This window comes from Dufourea novaeangliae, unplaced genomic scaffold, assembly GCF_001272555.1.
Source record: "Dufourea novaeangliae isolate 0120121106 unplaced genomic scaffold, ASM127255v1 scaffold113, whole genome shotgun sequence".
In the NCBI taxonomy this organism is placed as follows: domain Eukaryota; kingdom Metazoa; phylum Arthropoda; class Insecta; order Hymenoptera; family Halictidae; genus Dufourea; species Dufourea novaeangliae.
The window spans coordinates 542,688-561,011 of NW_015373986.1; the positions used below are offsets into that span (position 1 = coordinate 542,688).

General features: G+C 42.2%; 1 protein-coding gene across 1 annotated transcript; it reads right to left on the reverse strand.

The window, feature by feature from the left end:
- Positions 1–3,135: 3,135 nt before the first annotated feature.
- On the reverse strand, positions 3,136–11,714 carry LOC107187332 (venom allergen 3-like). Its single transcript, XM_015575405.1, has 7 exons — positions 11,530–11,714; positions 6,318–6,439; positions 5,726–5,807; positions 5,192–5,352; positions 4,957–5,057; positions 3,908–4,002; positions 3,136–3,182 (listed from the first exon to the last, which is right to left on the reverse strand). The coding sequence occupies exons 1-7, from the start codon at positions 11,633–11,635 to the stop codon at positions 3,136–3,138; spliced, it is 714 nt and encodes a 237-aa protein (XP_015430891.1). The 5' UTR covers positions 11,636–11,714.
- Between the last annotated feature and the right edge of the window lie 6,610 nt (positions 11,715–18,324).

An 18,324-nucleotide genomic window follows, 5' to 3' on the forward strand; every position in this document is an offset into this window, starting at 1 on the left:
AAGCCAATGGTTCTCGAACATCTGTAACATACAAGGGATTAGTAACAAGAGAGGGGACACAACAATATGCACAGTAAATAGATTAATAATATGAACAGTAAATAAATTGATGGTTGTGGAATGCCTGCAACAAACAATGGATTAGTAACAAGAGAAAGGACGAGTATGAGACGCGCGACCACCCTCCGCGACGGTTCACGATAAACTGAGGAAGCAAGCACAGACCTGCACGGGATGGTACGACCTTGGTACACGGCGTACACGGCTAAATCAATAAACTGAGTGACGCAACTCACTAGCGCGTTGGATCGACGGAGAGCACCGATACTCGGCACGCTCTACCGTACTCTCTCGCTCGCACACCTCCCTCCCATAGACCACCGAAATTCCTCGGCATCCGTCAACACCGACGGAGAGCACCGATACCGCGGCTCGCTCTACCGCTCTCGCTCGCACGCCGTGACGTCACCCGATTCCCGGAATCCCGCGGCCACGAGATGGCTCATTACGGTAAGGCATTCCCGCAACGGCCAAAAGGTAGATTTGATAAACTACTTATGAAACTACATCTATTCTGAATTTATCTGTTACAAATATACAAGTGTAAGGCAAGATATAAAAACGAATGAAATCCATTAACGATGCATTTAGAATAAATTGTCTTGTAGTTAAGTGAAAAAATATATACTTTTCCGTTTAATGTTTCATGAGTATGCGATAGATGTGTGTAATAATTTGCAGTAGTCCTTTGCCGGATTCGATCTGTTGTCATTACATGTGGATTACGGGACAATGAACGGTACTGAAATGGCTTGCGTCAGTACACATTTGAAAGGTGATCCTTTATCGCTGTTGCTCGTACAACTCTCGAGCTCGGTCGCATGTTGCTCGTGTAACTGTCGAATTGGGACTGACGCTTGTGCGTGTTCCCGTGAACAAATTGGATAATAACCCCAGCAACCATGGTTGTTTCTGCAGATACTACTACAGCCCAAGTTTAAAACATGTAGGCAGTAGTTTGTTTGTGTAGTAAACCAGAGACCCGTGAGGTGAGACCGTGGGGTCATAGAACCCTCTGGGGCGGCGCCGGCACACCGCGGGGTGAGATCGCGGGATCACAGAGCCCCGGAAACATGGATGAAGTCACTGGGTCACCTCAAGCACTCCTTGTTTACTTCATATTTAGACAGGTCTCACGACGTTATATGGACAGCATTTGATTTGACCAGGCACACGACTTGTAGCTGAAAGAATGTAGATTAATCTCCAGTCAGTGGCAATAACAATAAACGACCACAACACTGTTAAAATCGCCCTTTATTTGCAACGGTTGATACTTTATATCGCGATGCGTACCCCGTTTAGTTCACTTGAAATAGCTCTTCCAACGTTCTATGGACAAGTTACGTCTTGATCAAGCATTCAGTTTGAAGCTAAAAGAACGTGGATTAATCCACTGTCATTGCTAATAACAATAAACAATCAGAACACTGGTAAAATCGCATTTAATCGCGGAATACCACTATTTTTTAAACCGGTGGCGCCATCCGTGGCGAATCGCTGAAACTGCTAGCCATATAATTGGTTAGCAGTTTCACCGATTCGCCACGGATGGCGCCACCGGTCGAAAAAATAGTGGCATTCCGCGATTAAATGCGATTTTAACAGTGTTCCGGCCGTTTATTGTTATTTTCAATGACAGTGGATTAATCTACGTACTTTCAGCTACAAATTGAGTGCTTTATGTAAACGAAAGCTGTCCGTATAACGATGTAAGAGCTTTCCAAATTGAACTAAACGGTGTAGGCATGACGAGATGCAGTGTCAATCGTTTCAAATAAATGTGATTTGAACAAAGTTCTTGTAATTACTGTTTTCCAGCCGTTAGAGATTATTAATCGACGTTCTTTAAACATCGAATCTAATGCAAGACGAAGAAGAATGATGCCCGTTTAGCGGTGTAAGAGCTGTGCAAATGTGAACTAAACGAGACGCGTATCACGGGAAGCAGTGCAGAATGCAGGCAGATACATAACATATAGAATAGACTGCGCAGTCTTTTGGTAGGGTTGAAGCGAGACCGAAGGACAGAAGTAGCGCTAAAATAGTATTAGATAATTAAGATTTAAATTATTCATAAGGTTTATTGTGAAAGGTGGATAGATGCGGAACTTGTGATTCCATCTATCTGCCTTGGGCCTCCACTCGTAACAACCTGCTCGTGGTGAGGTTCGGGAAATCGGTGTTATCATCGGTAAAGTATTCTAAAGCGAAGATAATATCGAGCTAATACGTTTCGTCGTAGATGACGTCACATATTATTTTCGGGGGTCAAGGAGAATTATTTCTCCATTGCACTCTGTTTCCAACAACTTCTGTTTCTCAATATAGTCATAAGACTAAACCAATAAACAATTCTCTATTGTACGCGTTTATTGTAAAATAAGAACAATCATTGTCAACGGTGACATGCATTTCTATATTTACAATATTAATAATTTTCTTACAACAATTTTCGGGGACACGTCTGCTCTATAAAAACGGAACTAAGTGTGTGATTGTACGCATTGTGTCGAGATTAATCGAAACAGCTCACGGGAAGCGTAGTCAACGTGCCACCGCTGAAAAAAGCGTGCACCGTATCTTTCTCACCCTCGTAAATATTTATACGTGCCAGGGTCACGTAAGGGAAAACGCGATGTAGAATGCATGGAAAGAGTACCTAGATTACTGTCTTCTCCACGCTCCTTTCCTCTGCAATTTTTTTTCCCAACTGTTAACTTAATCATCCTTTTATTAGCTCTCCTTTATTAACTACACGCTACGACGTACAGACTATCTTTCGCAGACTAGAAAAGGTTAACGACGTCAGTGTTTCTCAAACGAGGCACTCTACGCAATCATTACGGGAAAAAGAAAACACTTTCAAAGAAGAAACAATCACTTTGTTGGAAGTTCACGTCTGAGAAACACTGTCCTGGCCCAGATCGGCGAAGAGTGTCTCTATCAAACTCGACGTTCTCCCTCTCCCTCTAGTTGATCCTCGACAAATGTTTTCTGGATCCTCGAACGACCATCCTTCAACCATCGACACGATCCTCGTTATTTGATAAATTTTCCTAAATCATCCGAGTACTAGCCGTACGCGCAGTACGCGCCTAAATGGTAGTAACTGCCACGAGCTGCAAATCGATGAATAAATTTTAAATACATATTACAATTAATTTTCTGATTAATATTACCTACAATAACAATTTCTGAAGTATTGGGTACTATAAAATCTAAACCGGGTCAATAGTGACCCGGAATATTTTCGGTCACCTGGTGATTCATCAACGGGTCACCAGCGACCCGTCTGACAAGGTACTTGAGGATTAATGTAAAATAATCACTATAAACCGTACAAATGTCAGGAAAGCACAAAGACTGAACTGTTCGCTTCCGCGGCGGAAGATAGACTGACGAAGAGACCGCAAACGTCCATGCATTTCTTGACACGTGGAATGTACTGAAATAGATTTGTTTCCCAGTAAAACCTCCCGCATCCGAACAACTTAATTTCTGGATGTTCCAGTATTCGAATGTTCTACTATCCGAACGTTCTGTTATCCGAACCTGCTGTTATCTAAACGTTCTATTATCCGAACGTTCCACTATCCGAACGCTCTACTATTCCACCGTTCCACCATCTGAATGTTCCATTATCCGAATGCTCATGTCTTCCTGTCAGTTCGGATACAGGAGGTTCTACTGTAATGAAATCCTCGTGTTTCTGTTAATAAAAAAACGCATGTTTCGCGCGGTACGTCTGCGATCTACCGGGAAGGTAATTCGAGTTACGTCGACCAGAGTTCGCGAAGGATGTTGTTAGGGGGAAACGCCGAAATTGTTATTTATCGAAACTCACAGCAAAGTCCGGCGTATCGATTCGAGTAAGACATCCCGTAGCTGCCGCAAGCTGGCTGGCCGGATTGGTACGGCTGGTAGCCAAGAACGTTGCCGCTGTAACAACAAAGAAAGATTGAGAACCTTTTAGCCGATCCCAGAATGAATTATTCTCGAAACTTTATTGTCACGCCTGGTATATTGAATCAGAGAATTCTAATGTTAAGTTGAATAACCATCGAGAATATGCAGTGTATTAATGTTAATCGTAAAGTATCTTGGAACGTTGTGCATTTCGAAAAAGGGAAACGGAAATTACTTGTAACATAACCTAAAATATTATTGACTTTTGAGAGGGGCTTGGGTGATTGAATAAAAATCGAGAATAAATATTCCCGGTGGCGTGTCGGGACATTTTTCTCCTGTTTTCGGGGAAAAATAGCGGCGGCCTGTAGACGAGGACGACGACGCGTTCAATTTGTCGACAGTAATAAGCTGCCGATTGACAGGAAATACTCGAGAAACGGGGGAAAATTTATGGAACCACCCCGTAGTCGGATTCAATACACCGGTGAATTCTGTTTTCTTTTCGCGTCGTTGCCGGGATCACGTCGAAAAGCTGAAATATCGTTCCGCGGATTTCCCTCCTCGTACTTTTCGATAATTGTTCCCGTTTTCCCGAAGTTTCGTCAAAAATTAATATTATTTCAACAATCTAATACCGATTCAGGTGTGGAACACTTATCGAATATTTTCAGTCATGAATATTTACGAAAAATTAAATAACTATAATGACAGAAAGATTCTCTATTCTCCGTGCGATATTTCGATAACCAAATCACGGCGGGAAATTCAAACTGTCCCACAGTTCCAGAATCAAATTTCAGCAGCTTAAACGGTGAAAAACAAATTTCTTCTAATTCCCTTCCCAAAAAAACTTATCAACTTATTATTAACCAATCGATTTTGTTCTATTTCCATCGACTATTTTATTAAAATTATAACTTTCAAAGATTTCTCTTTTAATGAACTGCTAAATTTTTATTCTGGATTACCGTGCGGTAACCTTACCTCGGCCCGTAGTTGCAAACGTAATTCTTCGTGTAGCCCCTGGCGGGATCGTAGTAGAACGAGTAACCACAGCCCAAAAGGAACGTGTCACCCCAGACGAGCTGCAACCAGTAATTCGAGAGCACTCAGTCAGTCAGCCGAATCTCCCGCGAAATTCGATTTTCCGTACCTTCCCTCCCCCCTCCCCCTTCCGCGAACCTTCGAGGTAATTCTTTCGAGTGTTCGCGCCGTTTACCTGTGTATAGTGACCGGTCGCGTCGCTGTAACCAGACTGATACTGTTGCACCTCGTTGAACCAATCGGTGATCCGCTGTCGCCAGTTCGGCTGACCGTCATAGGGCCCCGGGGGCCTGGTCGTCCAGGTCCTCGCGATGTTCTGGCCAACCGCGAACCTTTCTACGGTCGATATATAAGAGAATTGAAATTTTAATAGGAAAAATTTGAATCGAATCTCGTGGGATACTATGACCGGGTCACTGGTGACTCATCGGAAAAATTTTTAATTCGGGTACAGTACCGCTTATAAGTTTAGGACACCTGGTGCTTCCGAAGAAAATGTGTTTCGTACAAATTGTATATTTGATTTTTATAGTAGTATAAGTGTTTTCCATTGAGGTATAATGTTCTCTTAAGAATACTTATTTTGGACTTTCAACGACTTCGTAATGCCTTGTGACGTTTACTGCATATTCGATAAGTATTTTAGTACTTATGTGTGGGAGTGTATATACTGTGTGAGAAGAATGTATCGAAATGGGAATTTACGTACGGACGTTTCGTAGATTGTCGTGGTTCTCCGCGCATCGATCCGCCCATTTCTGAGCGATCGTCGCCAATTCATCGTCCCAGACCTGTAAGGATTGTTATCAATACGATTTTATCATGCGTCGCCATATTTTCTTTTTGAAATTAACCGTTAGCGCGTGTCTATATTCAATTAAAAACGCGTTTCTGACCATTCATAAATCAAAAGCTACAATGAATCGTCGAACTCTACAGAAGTGAATATCGATTTCAACAAGAAATAATGGTCAGTGAGTTACCTATTACCATTATAACCTCACTAACTCATTAGGATGACTATTTGAGTTTAATAACATTTAAACAACATTTAATTTTACCATTAAATGACATTTAATCTTACTACAACTGTAACTATATTAACCAAAAAAGTATGTATTCCTATTTATGCACAAAATTCTGACTTGGAATTAATAGTTGACCGCGAAATGATCAAAGAACGGGGGTTGTAAAGAAACTCGCGGTTTCGTTTAACGTTCTCGGGAGGCAAAAAAGGAACGAAGAGCCGCAGGAATATCGCAATAAGATGCAGCGAGGAGATTAAGCAAGCAACCCCTTACCATTTCCCTCATATTCGCGGCCCCCGGCTGTCCGTGAATCTGCCCCAGAGCCACCAGTTGTCTCAGCCGATTATGCTCGTCCAAGATGGCCTGTTTCTCCTCGCACGATAAGCCGCCGGATCCTGGAAGCGATTCGAATCTGCCTTAAATGGATGCTCCGTCTGCGTGTTTCTCATTTTCCGATGTGTGTGTTCGATAAGTGCGAGATTAATTATGTTCACGTGAAAATTTAATATTAATACAGGACTTCACGGTGGCAACGGGTGAATTTTAGAGGAGGTTTGTTGATTGGTAATCGTTGATTCGTTGTTGAAAGTACAGTAATTTCACCCTCTTCTATTTTCATATAATAATACTGGTCTCGAAGACAGGTCATCCAATAACGATTCCAATTTTATTCCTAACGAAGCCAAACGAGACCTTAATAATCTCCATATTATTCACGGAACAAGCAATAACATTCATTCTGTTTATTTTAATAAAAAAAAGAAGAAGAATTAAGAGACAGAATTTAAACCGGTTACGTACTGTTAATACTTCCATGGTAGCTGAAGGTCCGCGCGGAAGGGTGGATGGAACCGACGAATACGAAAACGCAGCCCGCCCATCATTTACAAAGAAAATACCGGGGGAGCAGACTGTGCAAAGAGCGCTTTATTATGCAGCCAGATAGTCCGATAATTCGCGACCGAGAGAATCGAATGTCCATTCCTGGGGCTGTGGGTGGTCCCGCCACACCCCCATTCTCCCCTCCCAACCTCCCCAATCCGGCCTTCATCCGTTTTCCCGGGCCGCTAGATTGCCCAACTCGCCGGAAAACTTTTCCGGGAATCTGCTCTAACGACGTTCCCTCTGTCTTTCCGTGCGAAAGTTTCGTTCCGCCGTATTCTTTCCCCTTAATAACTTTTAGTTCCCCGACGAAAACGAGGTTCCGGCCCCGCCTATCCCCTCTTTAGTTCCATGCAAATTTCCACGCTGTCGGTGACTGGAACAACAGGGAATCGAATTTCTCCCGACTATTTTCATTTTACGAAGAAACATTTTTTCCACTTATACCGACCTTGTGTTCTATTATATTTTGTTTATTTAATGGTTTTTCTTAACCATTTATGAGATAAATGAGCTTGAAGTTCCATCGAGGGTGCGCTTACACGGAAGGGGGCGGGGCCTACGCGATAAGCGCTCGCTCCCCGAGAGTCACATTGCTCCAGATGTACCGTCTGGAGCTACTCGGTCTTCAGACTGAATTACAGCGAATCTTTAATTAACTGTAATTAAAATACAAAAGAAAATACAACCGTAGAAAACAATGGGAGATCCACAAATAGAATGGTCCTTTCGAAAGGGACCAGATGCTCGATTTAAATTTGCAAATGGCGGCCGCGGGAAAAGGGTCGGAACGCACGGAATAATAATAATCCGGCGGGTCCCGATTGTCTTGTCGGACCGGGCACGGATTTCCCGTAATTAACTTGCCGCTTTAATTCGCTAATGTAATCGAGTCTCGCGGCCCGCGCATTCAGCCGTCCACCGGCCGAACGCGCTATTTTTAGACGTGGAATCGATCCACGGGACGTTCCTATCGAAATGTAATAGATTCCAATTTTCTCCCTGTAAATAATGTACGGTCTGAATTATTCATGAGAATCCCCCTTCTCCTAGACCAGCCGTGGTATACGAACCGAACGAGAAACCGGAGCAATAAACCTGTCCGTCTTTTCGCGACCAGTTCCTCTTCCTTTTTTCTCTATCCATTACTTCATTATTTCACCTTTTAAATCGTTTTACCAGTCGTCGAACCGATCGTCGAGCCGACGGCCATCTTGGAAACAGCGTCTCGAATTTAAAGGACGCCCGGAATTTTTTCGTTAAAAGGAACGTTATCTAACTGGGAAGCTTTTGGACGGCCTGTTTCGAGGATAAATCACGTTTCTTCGTGCCGAGTTCCTACTTGTTTTATCAATTAATTCATTACTTCACCTCTAAATCGATTCTTCGTCGTCGAAATCGAGACCAGTTGTTAAAAGACACCCAAAACATTGACCATTACTCGACTGGAAAGTTTTGGTCAACCACTTCAGGGATAAATCTCGACTTTCCTTTTCGAATTTGTTCTTCTGTTGTGCATAATTGTATTATTTATTGTAGGCGGCCATCTTGAAAATCGAGTCCAGTTCTACTTAAAAGACGCGAAAAAGTCGGATCATCGCACACGACTGGAAAGTTTTGCGTTGGGTCCGTTCGAGGATAAATCTCGACGTTTCGAGACACTGCTTATCCGGGTTTACAGTTACACACGGAATGGTTCCAGTGCTATTTTTAATTGCCGGTTCCATAATTAGCTTCAAATATAGCCGTTTAGGCGCAGGTGTTCCCGCGAGCGATTTCTCTTCTTCGTCTCGTTTAATATTCAAATCCCCGGTGAAACGACTTCGCTCCGAATCGAAATTATTCTGTTTCTTCTCGATTTATTTTTTTTTTCCTCACGAGACGTATCGTGATCGATCGCGCGAAAGTTCGACGAATTCGTCCGATTATGCTTTACATTTTATTTAACTCGAAAAATAATTCTGCAATAATCGACGTTCGACGGATTCGTCCGATTATGCTTCACATTTTATTTAATTCGAAGATAATTCTGCAATAATGGACGTTAATTATGAACCCATTAGCCGCGAATCAGTCGTCTCCAGATAAACGTCTTAGAAAGACCTTACGTAAGATGTGTATAAGCGTTCCGACTATTAAGAAATGTAAATATTTACGCGTCGAACTGTCTACCAATCACTTTAATCGCGACGGTTCACTATCATTGACATTTACAAAATTGAAAGTACCCTGCTGTATTTATGTATCACCGATGTTTCTCGTATAAATTCGACGACACCGATCGCAGCGGGAAAAAAAAACAGAGAGACAAGCAGCCGCTAAAACGTCCAATTTACATAAACACCCGTTATCCAAAGGTAAATAAACAATCTTCTACACCGTCTACGGACATGTTATGCGTAACCCATTAACCAGATAGAGGACGTGTTATCTCGTTAGTAAGATTCTTCACGCCTTCCTTTCTATTCGTTTAACCAACGTGATTCTATAAACATTCAAATATTCATATTATTATGTGGATCGATAATTAAGCAATTAGATTTTTCTTTATAGACTTCTATGTTCTGAAAACTCGAACATATATGTTACTTTAACAATATCTATTATTCGTCGGTAACATACTACGTGATATTGACTGAACGAAAAATAGGAAAGATATACTGAATTTAAATTATACTATATTGTTATTTTAACCACAGTGAATTACTGATCGGTATACTTAATAGTACAAACTATGTATTCTCGTCGAATCATCGTCGTTAGTTCCCGATCGATTGTCGCGAGAAGGTCCGCCATTTTGGTATCGAATGCCCCGAATAACAAATTACAGGGCCGATTGGAAGAGACTGTTGGGCTATTATTCGATGGAATTAATCAGGTGCTAAAGAGGACGGTGGCCGCTTGTTCTCTTTCTTTTTCCACCGGAAATGAACTGGGCTTGGCCGGGTAACGTAACGACCACGGCCGACACCTGCTGACTCCATTCTGTCTGGCGGCCTCCCAGCGTTTCAAAACGGATTCTCCGTGGGAACGGCGGCCTGTTAAATAAATACACTCGGTATATACACTACGCCTCCATTCAGACCTGCCCTGGCTCGTTCCCATTCGACGACGCTTCCCGTCTAACGCTGGGATCGATTCTACAACCGCCGCGTGTATATGGCTTCGGTCAATGGAACGACGGAAATTCCGGAAATAAATTAGAAATCCGGTTCGACCGGTCCAGCCGCGATTTCGCGGGGACTTTGCTCGATTTTTTTCATTGTCCTGCTGTGAAAACGACTGTTCGTCGGTTGAACAATCATAATAGCCATAATAATGGCGATCGAAAGACGAAGTGGATCGTTGCGTTCCTATTGGCTAATAACAGTAACAAATGTAATGAAAGTATGGTACCCAATTTGACACTGGATGAAAGTATAGTATCCTATTTGATCTCTAACCGTTGCTATCATGTCGTGGGTCTCGACTGACCCGGTCACCGGCACCGCTATAATTCGTGTATATCGTCTTAAACGACTACGTGTACGTAAAATATTGTTGTTGATCGTTACTGAGCCAATCGCCGTCTCCAATGATCCGTGTCTCCAGATTCAAGGACCGAAATTCATGTCGCTTTGTGTTCGGATAATGGAGAGTCCACGAACCGTTCGGATAAGAGAGCCTTGTATCCCGTGACTCGAGGAACAAAAACTCGTATCGCTCATGTTCGGATAATAGAGGGTCGATTTACAGTCTCGATAACGGAGTGTCGATGTACCGTTCGGATAATGGAGTGTAGGATCAGTCGATGCTTCGACGAACTGGCGTTTTCGAATGATCGAGGATCCAACCTTGTCTGGCAGAGATTAGGATGATGAATGAAGGAGGACTACAGCTGATGGAAAAAGCTGTTCGGCTGACGCGTGACGGGGTGAACGGATTGGTTCGAGTTGTTCGAGTAACGAGACTCGTTAAACGCTCCGCTTATGTCTGGTCACGTTCTTATCCGCGGGCTTGGGATCACGGTGGCACGCCGACAAGATTATTCAAATCGCCGCGCGGAGAGATGAATCACCCGCGCTTGAAATCCAAGATGGCGGCCACGGGCAGGGTTACTTCCGCGAATTCTTACACTCGAGAAATTATTCCTTTTTGTGAATAATTATGTAATATTGTACAAGGTATACTGTTGAGGGCGAAATTTAAAAAAAAACAACGCTATTATTGAAAAAACTGACAAGATTCTTCTTGTACTACCTATTAGTTTATTGGTTCCTAAACTGAGGATCTCGAATTCACGTTATTTAATCACACGAAATTGTTTGTAATATTGCATTGCAATATTTATTTCACTTTACTGCCAGAATTAATTATTGAGTGTTAATATTTAAATGAAATCAGTGACATAAAATATAGTCTTTAAAATCGTTCAAATTTCCCGCCATTTGCGAAATAAATAATTTTCTTAGAACATCCAGTTATTCCAATACCCTCAAAATATATTTTTAATTTCTCCACTTTCCCCCGAGAATTCTCCGGTCTCTACCGAGAAAACTCGGTCACAAATCGTCGTCTCCAGCTGTCCTGATCCACTAGAATCTAGTGGTGACTAGATACTCACTCAGGATGGTCTTTCCGACGCAGGACGGCCAGGTATTATCCGCGAGGCCCACGGAGGCCGCGATCAACGTCAACGTGACCCGGATCGCGAGTCCCTTGGGTGCCATTTTCCTCAGCTTCCTCCGGGAAATTCGATTCCTGGCAACGATCTTCAACCCAGTTCCGAAAGGATCTAACCGCCGTCGAATAGATCGTGATCGAACTATCGAATACGTACTTTGTGTCGTTGACGGATTCACAATTTACGAGCAACACCCGGAAATCGAGCGATCGGACGCAAAAGAACCGGTCCCAGGGACCGGACCGGCTAAACGGCTGTCCACTCTCGGCGCCGCCGGCTTTATATTCCACCTGACCAGCGCCTATAGAGGTGTAATTGCCCGTGGCGATATGGTGGGGACGACGAGTGACCGTCGATCAGGGTGAATGTCACCGCGATTGAAGGCCAAGGGAGAGGTTGTCGCCTGTTTTGATCAGAGTTTAGCTACCTGGTAATGGGATTCCACAGATTCTGGCACCGTTAGATGATGGTTTGGGTATTCGATAGGAGTGAGGTCAAAGATTAGGACTGCATTAGGATTCGTGTTATTCTGGTCGCAGAAGATTTTGGGTCGTTCTCCTGAACAAGTTCCCCACTTTCGATGATTGCTGGGTCTTGCTTTGGCTTAGACCAGACCTGGACCAGGGTTGCATTTGGGTTCAGATTGTTCATACTGTTGTCTTGATTTGGTGTGAACATGCTTTGGGATTCGAAGTCAAAGACCAGATTGTGACATCCTTCATCATAGTTAGGCCTTCGTTTGGACTAGGGCCATCTGGACTGGGTCTACATTAGAACTTAGATTATTCATACTGTGGTCTTGTATTGGCCTGGATAATGTCTAAGTTAAGTGTCGAATTTTGAAGTTCTTGCTATAATTTGAATATGACTATAAATCGAATTGTTTTTATCAACATTCATCGATTATTAATCCTAGACTAGTTTTAAATCAGGATTCAAATTGTTCATTTATTCTTAGCTAATTTTCTGGGTCGGAGAACTATACTTCTATACAAATACTCAACATCTGATCGTAACTTAAGTATGTACAGTTTCTCGAGAATTGGGTCTCGGTCAAGCAGAGAGGTCGGTGAATCGTGCAAACTCTGTGATCCCCTGGGTACCAAGAACTTCAAGGTCCGGGCTAGGGGATTAAAGGTCAGATATCGATCTCTCCGTTCCATTCCCATCAACTGCAGTTCAACAATCAATTATGCAATTTTCTCAGTAATTTATATCGATTACGGTACAACATGGCTCATACGGAGCATATTTCACCGCCTCGAAGACCAAGAAGTTCAAGGTCCGAATTAGGATTCAGGGTCAAAGATGGATTTTATCTCCTCTGGACAGGCAATTGCAGTTGAACGATCCATTATACACTTTATTATACGCCTTTTATTTCGAAGATTTACGTTCAGATCAACGACGTTACGAGATGACTCACGATTCAAGTGAGTATACATCCGAATTTCTTGAAGACCAAGAAGTTCAAGGTCCGAACTAGGATTCAGGGTCAAAGACAACATTATTCTCGTCGAGGCAGGGGGAATCGCGCGTTTCAATGAAGAATCGTACAGTTTATATGCGTTTTCGTTAACGGTCCACGGATCGATCATCCCGTCGAGTGACTCACACGCGTAGGGAGAGTCTCTCTCTACAAAAGCGACGAGAGAGAAGTTCAAGGCGTCCGGCTGCAAGTTTCGGGACCAAGGTGTTTTAATAATTAATGCGGCTGGATGCTGCGCTACAAGATTAACGACAGTTTCCGCCGATGTGGACTGGAATATAAATTTCGGAACGCGACCAGGGTGAGTCGGGGAGGGGGTGGGGGAGAACGAGGGAAAGTTTTGGTAGGCGGGAGCTTCTGCTCCTCTAATGAAGGGATATAATTATTCGGGGGTTGAATAATCGCGTCGATTCAAGAACTAGGAAGGGTGGGGCCTGGACACGGACCTTGGTAATTCGTTTTACCAGGGGAAAATAATTCAGCAATCGCGGGTATTAATTAAAACTGACGAGGAGCGATCCGTCATGTGCGCGAAACGACGTTCAACGTCCTATCGTGGTCGAAACTTAGCCTCTGGAACATAGATAATGGGCAGAACGAGGTCAAACATACTTTGTTCAACAGTTTTCGGCCTGTCGTACACAATTTTATATTGAGAAATATCGCGGGGAACGAAAATATTCAAATGATGCCCCAAACTTAGGGGATACTCTAACTTTTGATCAGACACATTGGTCCATCCGCGAGCCATATTAATTTACCAGATGGTAAATACAGATAATTACGAAAATAATGTTGAATAGACTTTGTTTAACAGACCTGAATCTTAATAACTCCACATTTACGGCACTTTTAACGATACCCAAACTTAGGGGATGAGACATATAGATCCCTCCTAAAGCCATACGATAAATAACTCTATTATTCATGATTACTCTATTATAAATAAAATATCACATTTAACGAAATCATTCGAAACTAAAATTTTAATGGCTCCTTCATCGGCACCCAAACTCAGGGGATGTCTTATCATTTGCTAAGACATTTCTTGTCCTCCCGTGTGCCATACAATAAATTACTCTATCTGTTAGTCGTAACGTGGTCTACTTTAAACAATTTCAGACGTCTAGAAATTATTACAGATAAACAACTTTCGATGGCTCTTTCAACGGTACCTACCCAAACTTAGGGGATACCCTAACTCTTATTCGGACACATCGGTCGCTCCGCGAGCCGTCCAATAAATTACCAAGTAGGTAAATCGAAGGGAAAGTAGACACTCCGGACACGTATCAGCTGTTATTTATCGATCGTAGCCGTTTGGTAATACTCGGTGACCACAAGCTTCTAGCAGAACGTGGGCCCAAGCTCTCGTAATGTATCGAACGGTCGGTCCGGTCGATCCCGCGCAACTGGCAGACAGCTAGGCTCCGACGTGTTTCTTTCCATCTCCGTGAATTGATTATCGCTCGAGGAAAGTTTTTTTTTTTTTGTCTTTCTCACAGATTGATATTCTCCTTAAGCCGCCTAGTTTTATGGCGTTCTCAAGGAGTATCGAAGCTTCGAATATAAACGGATCGTCGTTGACCTTTAAGCCGCGTATGCACCGAATCGACGTAAAAAAAAATATATATATATAGTTTTCGGATCAGTTTATGCACGAACGCTCGAGCTGAATATTCGACGGAAAAAAAATATACATAAATAGTTTTAGACGATCTTTCCATCGAAAATATCGTCTGGCACGTCAAATCGAAATGCAACGTGACGGAACATTATAAATGCCATTAGTGCTCGATTGTATAAAATTTTATGCTTCTCGACGCCGTAAAAATGATTCGGGCTGAGTGAAGCACAAGGACTTGGCCCGGGACTAGCATTTAGATAAAACTCAGGAATATATCTATTTTTTATATATGGACGTTATTAAAGATGAATTACAGTAATAAAAAGTGATTCACTTTATAGAAAATATAAATAATTTACCACAGTAATTTACGCTACTACGGACATTGTAATGATAAATAAATAAGGAAACTAATAATTTTCGAGAAATATATATATATTCATATTTTCTTGTTTTTTCTTCTTCTATTTAGTTTTAATCCTAATTATGATTAAGTTTAATTTTATTAATATGTTCTTTCTGTTATTTGAATGTATATTCGACGGTTTTACGCCCGTTAGAATAAATTATTATTACTGTTATTATTATTAATATAGTTGAATCCACGTGACGACTTAGCTCGTCATCCCAGGTTAATTTAAATACATAATCAGTTTGAATGAAACAAGAGAAGCTTGTGTACGAATTACGAAACAGATATTTCACGGTTAAAAGCGCTTTGTTAAGCCCACGTTTCTACCGATTTATCGTGTGCCAGCCGTTTATCTGCCGCTTCTCGAGGAGCACGTTCGCATCAGTGCACTTTGGAATGCAAATTCACGCCTCGCGGGGTCTTCGAGGAATATTTTCAAAGCGAAAACGTGCCCCGCGAATTTCTCTTTTGTGAATTACACGCCGCCATCTTGACGTGGCGCCCGAAGCAGCAACTACAAGACGGTAAACGATTTGAATTTCCCGCCGAAATTACATTCGCGCTTCGAACAGTTATTTCTTTCTTTTGTTTTCATTTTCGACCCGATACTTCGTGGAATTTCCAGTCATTCGCGTGTCGACTTTATAGTTCTTTGTCGCCTGAACGATAATGAACACGAGTTACGCAGGCACAATGGGCTAGTGACGTAATCGTTGCTATTAGAGCCTTGGGACTGTTCCGGGAAAAATCACGCGCGACGAAATCTCGAACGGGAGAACATTGGATCACCTGTTATTCACTGTTATGGTCAAGAAAAATCATGTTGTTCACGAAACGGCGGAATTTCCTTGTTAAGTCGTTGCACAAATAAAAATTACAGAAATTCGTCACTGTTTGTAAATTAATATTCGTAATCCACTATGGTTTGAATGTGATGGTAATACAGTCTGAATACAGAATATTTTTCCCATCATTCTTTTCAGTCGAAATGGCGACGGATGATATAGCTGTCGATGTACCATAGAGCTTTTTAATTATTTCGAACCGGATACATTATTTCACAAGAACCAGCGAACCACTTATTGGTACATGTAACAGTTCGAAGGGAAAAGAACCGACTGCAAAACCTGATAAAATCGAAAGAGTACCCCTCTAACCAGCCATCCTCAGGCTCATCCCTCGGGATGGGAAGGGGGTGGTAGTGTCGATGTCAGTTTTCATTCAGTGCCATCGGGGTTTCGATATTACGGCTCTGTGTTCCGAAAGACGAGTCGCAGCTGCGACGTACAACTTTAATTTCCAGCTGGTACCGGAAATGCCTCCGAGGATCGATGTGCCTTCCCTGGATCCGATCCCTGAACCTGTCCATCGGAGGTGTCGGAATTCCTACCCTGGATATGGAGTTTCGACTAATAAATGCAGAAAAACATATGAACTTCATCGTGTTTTTCAATTACCTCATTTGTTCGCCGATCGTCTATTTTCCGAATTAAATCCTTTGCATTATAAATGGGGTTTGAATTAAGTTGTTCTATATGTAGGTCCCTACGAAAATTATTCTGCAATTGAACTTACTTTGAACGACGAGTCCATCTCGAGAAAAAGGGGCTTTAAGGGAATGGAATCTCTACCGTCGCGTAGTAATCGCCGTATCATTTATTTTTCATCATCGTTAACTACATTAATTTTTCTCTTATACATAGTTCCATTTTTGCCCTCCTCCGGTAATCCATTACGTACAACGGTGTAACATTTATAATATCTTTATGTATAACCTAACAACGTTTAACGCGAGACACACACAGTGTTCACAGAAATATCTTTCTCTCTCTCTCTCTCTCTCTCTATCTTTCGTACACACGCGCACACACTTTCTTTTTCGATTTATTTTTATATTTCTTTTTTTTTCCTCTTTAAATTAGCATCTCTCCTCGTCACTCCATTATCTTTCTCTCTCAGTACTCTCTCTTTTTAAAGCGAAAACGCGATGTACGCGTTGTGACTTGTGTTATGCATACATACATATAATATATATCATCATATAATATATATAATATATAAAATTCAATGCATGTGTGCATGTATATGTATATTAGACGTCCACGTGTTTCATCGTTATACAGGGTGTTCCATTTTCATCCGTTTTCTGTTCGACAGGTGGGTAACCCCAGGGACACTTTGAAACCAAATAGGACACCCAGTATATACTGTATATATATATATACATACATACATTCACTATTCGCAATATGTAAGTGGGTTCTCGATTAACGAGCCGAGGACTCGTCGACCACCACCACCACCAATGGGTAATAGATTCCTCGCGATACAGAACGTAAAGCCGCGTCCACACTTGAGAATTTTCATTTCGACAGAGTTTGATTCTATCAACCACGGATGAAAACTCAAAATCGACTGGATGATAATATCAATTTCAAGGATGAAATCGTAATAAAGTCTGATCTCAAGTAGACACGTGGCTTAATGTCTACTCCGCGAGGGAATGTTCTTACTTTCTTTTTTTTTTTTTTCACGTGGATACGCGACTTAAGGAAAGCGACTAAAGCACCCGTAGGTGTCTCCGCCAGCCTCGAGAAGATGAACGACTTTAATTGAGCACTTCCTTTCGTTTCTGCGTTTTCGCGAATGCGCGAGCGTACAACGTTCTCGAGGTTCTACGGCAGGTGTAGAAGGGTTCCAGGTTTATAGAGACGCAGTGCGGGGGAGAATGTACATGGGAAACGAGACTACTGAAAAAATATGCGACGATATTCGCTTAGAGATGGGCGGGATTGGATATTGTAATCCTTCGAAAATTATTAAAATATCTGCCGTAGGTTGCTAGAGAATTCTTTTTTTTCTGGGATCGATGGTTGAAGCTTTCGAGCGATAGAAGTTCGAAGACTTCGAGTTCTAGAAGTACCAAGTTTTCGAGAGACTGATGTTCGACAATATCACGGAACAAAAGCTCAGTAATTCAGGATCCTCGAGACCACTAGACGAAAGACTTCCAAAGGACAAAAGTTACAAACACTCCAGGGACATAACTTGGAAGATTCACAAAGCCTACATCATCCAGATTGTCCCCGCCTACAAATTCTCAACTTCTCGAGGTCAGCAAGCTCGAAATTCCCAAGGTAATCCAATATCCAAACTCATCAATGTCAAATCCATGCAAACTTCAGCTCCACCCACAGACCAGAGTAC

Coding starts and splice junctions, on each gene's coding strand:
- LOC107187332 (XM_015575405.1), bottom strand. CDS start 11,635: ATGGCACCCAAGGGACTCGCGATCCGGGTCACGTTGACGTTGATCGCG. Junction 5,058..5,191: donor CGACCGGTCACTATACACAG/GTAAACGGCGCG, acceptor TACTGGTTGCAG/CTCGTCTGGGGTGACACGTT. Junction 3,183..3,907: donor TCGATACGCCGGACTTTGCT/GTGAGTTTCGAT, acceptor ATCGATTTGCAG/CTCGTGGCAGTTACTACCAT.